This window comes from Chroicocephalus ridibundus, chromosome 2, assembly GCF_963924245.1.
Source record: "Chroicocephalus ridibundus chromosome 2, bChrRid1.1, whole genome shotgun sequence".
NCBI classification, from domain to species: Eukaryota; Metazoa; Chordata; class Aves; order Charadriiformes; family Laridae; genus Chroicocephalus; species Chroicocephalus ridibundus.
Window position 1 is genome coordinate 117619881 of NC_086285.1, and position 7565 is coordinate 117627445.

Sequence of the window (7565 nt, forward strand, 5' to 3'; positions counted from 1 at the left end):
TGCTAATTATGAGTTACTAACCATAATCCTCATAATCTATTAGAAGGTGGACCAGGTTTGGAAAGAGTTTGGTCTAGCTGTTCAGTGGTATCTCTGGCGGAGGAAGAATTTGCGGACATACACTCTGATCGAAAGCAGGCGAGTTGTACTGGACCCAGTTTTAAAAATTTTAGCACAGCCACTAGTTTCCAGCGTTCACCGGTTTGTGGTGACTTTCAGTCCTTGCGCTTGCTGACAAAAAGAGACCTGAGGAAAGGCACGGAGAATTGGAACCTTCTGAAATCCACCCAGCAAATCCAAGTATTTATAAAAATGGTGTGGGGATACCGAAGATTTTATCCAGAGTATAAAAGCCTGTGCCGGCTTTAAATGGAGGTATATTTCAAAGGGTTGGTTTTAATCTCGGAATCTTACAGTTTGTGATGCTGGTGGTTTTTAAATACATGTCATACCACCCCTCTTTTAAAAACAAATAACCTCCGTATTTCAGATTTAACTGCCTAAACCCTGGATTCGAATGTTTGGGGAGGTCATTTGCTGAATTTTCCTTTTCTTGTGGTTGCAGTGGAGTCTGTAGTGATGGACTGGCCTATGAGAAAACTCCGTAGAAAGCGTTTCCTGGGGGTGACTCCACACAAGGAGGATGTCATTTCCCATACTGTCCAGGAGTAAGGCAGGATGAAGGGCGCTGTGACAATTTGACCTCCCTATTTTATGTCCCTTCTTCAGGCAAGCAGATATCCACAAAAGTACTTGGCAACCACAGAACAAGTAATTCATTTATTTCAAATGAATTCGATTCATTCGACTTTCAAAATCGAGCGGGGGTTTTTGATGCTTTCCCCCGGCTTTCTCTCTCTTCCTGCCCTGTCGTGGTGATCCCTTCCCCAGCAAGAGGAACTCCTGCAGATCAGATACACTGAGTAGGTGGATTGAAAGGGGCTCCCCTTGGTTTCGTTGCAGGTTTCGGACAGCCTGGCACCAATAATGCCTCTTCAGTATGTCTGCGCCCCTGACAGCGAGCATACGTTGTTGGCAGCCCCGTCGCAGTTCCTCCTGGAGAAATTCCTTCAACATGCGACGTACAAACTCTTCCCGAAGGCCATTCATAACTTTAAGAACCCGGTACTGGCCATTGACTGCTACCTGAACATCGGGCTCGAGGTACAAAATATTTGCAGGGATAATGGGGATGAGTAAACGCAAATCTTTACTTCCACATCTTTCTCGTGTTGAAACCCCCTTCTTTTATGAGCCCTCAGCATCAAGGGTAGTGTTTGAAAGACTTTGGTCTCAAACAGTGAGTCTCTGCTGTTGGAGATAAAGGACTAACTCCACTGGAAGAGCTGGTGGTAAAGCGTCCTCGCTGGCTGGTGGGGGTGGAGACCAGAGTTCTGTGATGGACTGATGTGATTTGCAAAGGAGTTGGGCCTGTCTGTCTGAAATAATATTTCACGTGAAGCAAAAATCCAAAAGTGATGCCATTCTTGACGGAACTTGGTGTGCTGCGTAGCCTGTACAAAAACTATCCACAACTTTTTTTTTAGATCACTGTCCTCTCATACAGCTTTTTATTATGTGTTTGATTTGTCCTTGCAACAAATATGCTATGGCTGAGAGAGTTTCTGATACGACCCTTGTCCGGTGGCTTTGCTTCACTGAGGGACAAAGCTCATCCTTTGTAATGCAGCTCTCCTTTTAGATGCTTTGCTTTTTACGAACCTCGGTTTCTAGGGCAAATAGGTTTTTGCAAGTATGTCTTAGATGTCTGTAGGTAGGGAGATCAGAATTTTTGAACCTATCGGTCACTTTGAACTGTGTCTGAAGCAGGGTCAAAGTCCAAGAAGGGTTTTGTTCTGACAAATTTTATGGAGTTCCGTGGCAAAATAGAGAAGAAACCCTTTGCTACAGAACAGCCATCATGGCACTGAAACGCAGGAGAGCCCTGGTGCTGGGAACCACTTAGTTGATGCTTGCGGTCAGCAAGAGAAGACGATGCGCCAGCACACAGGAGTTCAAGCTGCAGCAGTTTCAGCACTCGTGGAATTGCTTACTGTGTCTGGCAAGTGTCGTCTTATTAGAACAATCTAAATAATCTTAACAGTCGTTATAAGCAGGTAATTCATAGAGAAGCAGCAAATCAAACTGAATTACGGAGAGCCCTGAAGTAACGTGTTGCAGAAGTTTGTCCTGTTGTTATTTCCTGGGGGAAGTCTCAATGCTGCTCTCTTGCTGGCTTGTATTTTTACCAGCACCAGCTGACTCGCCAGTTATCACTAAGTTATTTTCCATTCCACTGACAGTCTTACTTAAGCATTTTCTGACACGGAAGCGCTTCCTTTCTTTTCCCCTTCTGTTTCAGGTGGCTATGTGCTACGTTAGCTCCCGCCCCCACTCCGTCAACGTCAACTGCGAAGGGGTGTTCTTCAGCGGACTTCTGCTCTATCTCTGTGACTCCTTTGTTGGCGCAGACCTTCTCAAGCGGTTCAGGTTTCTGAAAGGTAATTGCTCTGCTGGGCATCCCGCGTGCCTTCCTGCCAAGTGATAGCACGGAGGGAAAGGTAGAGGAATAGCCATCTTCCATTAAACAGCTCCATTATTTTTACAGTTAGTGCTGCCATTGTTTTCAAGAGGAATAGACGGAGTGGTTCTTTTGGGAGTGCGTAAAACTTGTGTTCCTGTTGGTAAAAAGTGCAAGTAATCAAGCCTTCGCTAAGCTTTGATAAATTCCATTTGTTAAATTATTTTAAAGTGACATCAAATGGAAATAGGTGCAGAAAAACAAGGATACGTGGTAATCAGTCAGTGACTCGTGCAGTCAGCAACTTGAGAGTTCAGAGCACGGGTGTCACTGGTGAAGACGAGAAATTCTGCTCTAGTAGTCTGTCTATAAAGGCGAGAAATACTCCGTACTGTAGATTGGGGCAGCTCTTAACTGGAGGGTGATGGGGTCTACCCCCACCAGAACTTTATAAACCTCATCTCAGAATCTTTCTTCATTGTTTTATCTTAATACTAACAAATAGAAAATTGCCATCTGTATTCAGGAATGCTAAAGAGCACTAGAGAGCTCCAGTGCATTTGTGGTGGCCTGGCTGAGCCATTTTCCTCTCGCGCTGAGCGAGGATGGTGATGGGGAAAAAAAGAAAATCAAAAAAAAAAAGTAGACTTTATTCTTTTGGCAGAATTACCAGTAGTCATTTAAGGATCTTGGGTTCAAGTTAATGTTCTCGCTGCTACGGCTGATGACAGACTCATGGAATGGTTCGGGTTAGAAGGGACGTGGTAACACCAGTCGGGGAGTGACGTCCTGCGATAGAGAGCAGACCCCGCACCACCCTGTCCCTGCCTTCCCGCAGACAGACACACGCGCCCCTGGCCCAGGGGCCGGGCCCGGCCGGTTGTTGATAGACCCCTGCTAATACTCTCTTTTCCTACCCAGCAGCAGTTTTCTTTAAAATACCTTAGGAAAATGGATGAAGGAAACGCGAGTTGTTACTGTCCCTGAGAATCTAACGTGCTTTTCAATCGAAGGTGCCACCCTGTGTGTCATATGTCAAGACAGAAGCTCGTTACGGCAGACGATAGTCCGGTTGGAGTTGGAGGATGAGTGGCAATTCCGCCTTCGGGATGAGTTTCAAACTGCTAACAGTAGTGATGACAAACCACTCTATTTTCTTACCGGACGCCATATATAAGCTTTGCTAAGACATCGCTAACAAAGGAAAAAAAAAAAAAAAAGAACTTTTTTTTTTTTTTTTTTAAGAAAAAAAAGTACAATCACTGTGGAGCAAAGTGCAACCAATATTTATCTAGACTGCTCGAAAGGATTCCCCACAATTTCGGAAGTAGGCTTTATTCCTAGGGATAAAATTGCCACGTCAGTCACGATTTAAAGGATCCTGGATTCCAGTTGTTTTCCCATCAGTCCCAACCGCCGACGCTAATCACCCAGCCGACCTAGATCTTCCGGGATCTAGGAAGAGGATGTAGTTTGAAGAAGAATTCTTTTTATATTCAGCTGAGCGAGGGGAAGAGCCTGCTGTGGGCAGCTGCTCGCTTGAATGTGTGACGTGAAACGCAACCCAGCACGTGGAATTTATTGAAGATACGTGGAGGGAGAGCCCACCGTGTCTCTTCAGCTCTGTACCGCGGTACAGGAATACTCAGGGGTTTGAAACTACAATATAACGTAGATATTTGTACGAAAAGGAATAGTCTCATTCTCTGTGCAGTGTTAGTTTGAAGTTTGTAACTGTGTGTATGTGTTGAAACTGTCTTTGGCAAAATTTCCACAGGTGTTCAAAGTTTACTACTTAAACCTGAACAAACCGGCAAACGCGTGGCCGGCACTGTGCGCCCAGGTTCTCCCGGCAACGTTCTTTCATCCCATTAAGGCACCTCCTCCTCGACGCCAGGGACAAAGCGAAAGGCTTCTGGCGGATGCTCTCTCCTCAGTTAGAGGCCAGACCAACTCGCCAGCAAATCACCTTCAGCTTCTCACTCCCCTTAGTTCCGAAAACCTGTGGTCCGTCCTCCTGTCCGTATGGAAGCAAGTCGTGCCGTCCCTCTGATGCCTTCGTGGTGGGCCGTATGCAACTTACTCTCCGTGTCCTTTCCACTCGACTCTGGTTGGCTGCAGAGCCGAGGTTCCGTCTTGTCATGTCATAACCGTCTGTGAGGCAACATCCCCAAAAAAATGTGCAGGAGGGCAGCGCTGCCCCAGCTGGAGCGGAGAGAAACAGAAGGTATTTTCCAATGGCTCCAGGGGGCAGTGGGGGGAGAAGTCCCAGGGAGCTGGGAACGCTCAGGAGAGATTGTCCAGTGGCAAAGATCATCGAATGCGTCACCTAACACTGTCAGCCCTTTACCTGTTTTGATTAACTTCTGTAAATGTTGGTTGTAGCGGTAGTCGCACGTTGTTCTTACTTACCGGCATTTTACTGATCTTTGTTAAGCTGCTCCGGGATGAACTCAGTGCAGCAGCTTTTGGTTGTCAGGGTGAAATCGTAGCGGTCCTGTTCTGCTCCCGCCGTTAGCACGTGTTACCCCTCGGAGGTTCCCATACAAAACCCCTAATCATCTTCCCGCCCGTCGTCACCCCGTTATTAAAAAGAAAAATGCAGCGTCGTCTTAAAAGCGATTCAGGAATATCAGTTTACTCCCCCTAAAAGCAATGGAATTAACACGTCTTTGTACGTGACCCGCAACTCATTGGAGAAGGACCTGCCAAAGCTGCATCTTTTGGGGGTTTTTTGATGCATAGTGTTAATTAAGCAACTTTTTTTTATCTTGTGAAAAGAGATGTTTACAGATGAAAAAAACATATTCAACGGAGGCTAAAGGAAAATGGTTGGCGTGTTAACGTGGCTTAACTCTGATGCTGTAAATTTAGCAAAGTTCAGCTGAGCAACCCATTTCTGTAAACTTATTTTTCATTTTCCTTGAGACAAAACCTGCCTTATCTATTTTAACACTTGGAAGAAGTAGGGATATAAAAGATGCCTCTTGAAGCTCTTGATACACACCTGAATGTATTCCAGTAGTTCTGGTTCTGCCGGAAGGGCTTGAGGCCAACCCCGAGTCTTAGCGCAGTGTAGACGTTTCGGGTATTACGTGTCCAAAAATGGTTTCCTTTTTGTTTGTGTATTTGATGTTTGCACTAAATTCTTAAAATTCCAGGTGCTGAGCCTGCTCTGAGGCGTTAGCCCGCTGGGGAAGCAGCGTGGAATTGTCCTGAAGGTTGAGAACGCAGGCAGAAAGTCAGCGGTTATTTCCCTGCCTTTCCCAAACAAGAGTAAACCCGGTTCCTTAACGCTCTCCCGGGCGGAAGCGAGGCGTTTCGGCAGCGCTCAGCCAGCGCCAGCGGCACAGGCCTGTCCCCCCGGACACGTGAACTGGCCGCCCCTCAATTCCTGGGAAGGTGACCGTTACTTGACATCTAAATTAATTGCCGTTCCGTTTTGGTTTTAAGCCTCCCCGTCAAGGCCATTCTTATGAATGTATTCAAACTGGCCGGCGTTATATTTTACCTGTAGATGTTCTTGTCTATTCACAGGTTAAATTTGAATGTAAACTAAGATTTAAAGAATCATATGCAGATGCTTTTTGCTTAACTTATGTAATTGCTTTTTTGTGACTTTTGGAAGAGGGTTAAAAATGTTGCTTTCCTAGTGTAAAGTTTTCTTAACCAAAAACTTGGTGAATTTAGCTTCACTAGTCAGTCTACCTCATGTTATTGTTTATGACCTGAAACTGTCTGAAGTTGTGGCTATGGTATGTTTATAATGTGCTTTCATTAAATTGGGATATATTAAGTTACCATTCCAGACTGCCTCTCTCCTCACCCCTACTTTGCAGGGGAGGCTCCTCCTTTCTCCCTTCAGGCACGGCAGCGCTTGCCCCTGAGACACCCGTCTCCTACTGCCCCTGCGAGTCCCGCTCGTCCGTGTCGTGGAGTTCAGGGGGGGCCACTGCCACGATGAGAGGCCTTTCGAACTGGGCACTGGTGCTCCCGGGAGAGCAGCTTTGTGTGGGGCAGAGCAGAGGGAGGGGGTACACAGCTGTAAATGCCAACTTTTAGCCCCCTGAAGTATAAGCAGTTGAAAAACGTGCTTGGAAAACACGCTTGGGTGTTGCTCAGGCAAGAACTCAAGAGAAGCAGGAGCACCTCAGCCCTTCTCGCTTTCCACGCCTACCAGAGAGGATCCCCTTCACCTTTCCCGTGACCCTGCACCACTTTCACGCCAAAGCCCTTTACATGTTGCTCACAAGCCCCTTGAAAATTACAAGTCGCAGCTTGGCAACAACAGCACCCACAGCCCAGGGCTCACCACCACGCAGCTACTTCCCTTTTAAGGTCTCTGAATAAGGTTTCAGCGGTGGAGCGAGTTCTTTGCTTTAGCTCTAGGCCAAGGTTAAGGATGGCACAACATAAACACGTGCTTCCGAACTGCACATGGGTTCCAAAATTAAACTGTAAGATGGAAAAGATTTAATTCAATTTAAACTTATATTGCGTGTTAAGCTATTAGTCAAGGCTGGCGGCATCAGGGCTGGCCGTACTGTAAACCCCATAGCAGCAGGGTATCGCTCCTGAGCTACGGGGGGGGAGTGGACCCCTGGGGTGTGAGGCAAATGCCTTGTGACAAAGGGTGTTGTGACGCCAAGCAGGGACAGATACAGCGACTCTGTTCCCCTGTTCTCCACAGACTGTATCAAAACCACACACTGCCATTAGCCACTACGGTCGTATTTCACACACAAAAGCGTGAAATATGCTAAAGATTCATTCACACTTCAGTATCGATACCAAGTAACTTTAAAAAAAGCTATCAAGTATTTTATTTTTAATCTATCTACATTATGTACAGATCAAGAAAGGCCACAGCAGTTTTTCAACATACAAACCCTTTAAAAGAGGAGAGATTTATGAAGGAGTGACAAGTATCAAAGTGAAGTCCACTAACAAAGGTATATACTCAGCACAGAACTTGAAGGAAAAGGACGAGAGCCCCAGGCCTCGGGGTCTGTGTTCCACCTTTGACTCTACAACTGGGCTGGGG

At 46.3% G+C, this 7565-nt stretch overlaps 1 protein-coding gene across 6 annotated transcripts in view; it reads left to right on the forward strand.

The window, feature by feature from the left end:
- Positions 1 to 5816, forward strand: part of GREB1L (GREB1 like retinoic acid receptor coactivator) — a 142116-nt gene extending 136300 nt beyond the window's left edge. For all 6 annotated transcript variants that reach the window (XM_063326679.1, XM_063326682.1, XM_063326678.1 and 3 more), the window contains 3 exons: positions 964 to 1164; positions 2363 to 2501; positions 3535 to 5816. In XM_063326679.1, the coding sequence (XP_063182749.1) occupies positions 964 to 1164; positions 2363 to 2501; positions 3535 to 3698 (504 nt within the window). In that variant the 3' untranslated portion in view covers positions 3699 to 5816. The remainder of the gene's footprint in view (positions 1 to 963; positions 1165 to 2362; positions 2502 to 3534) is intronic.
- Positions 5817 to 7565: the final 1749 nt, after the last annotated feature.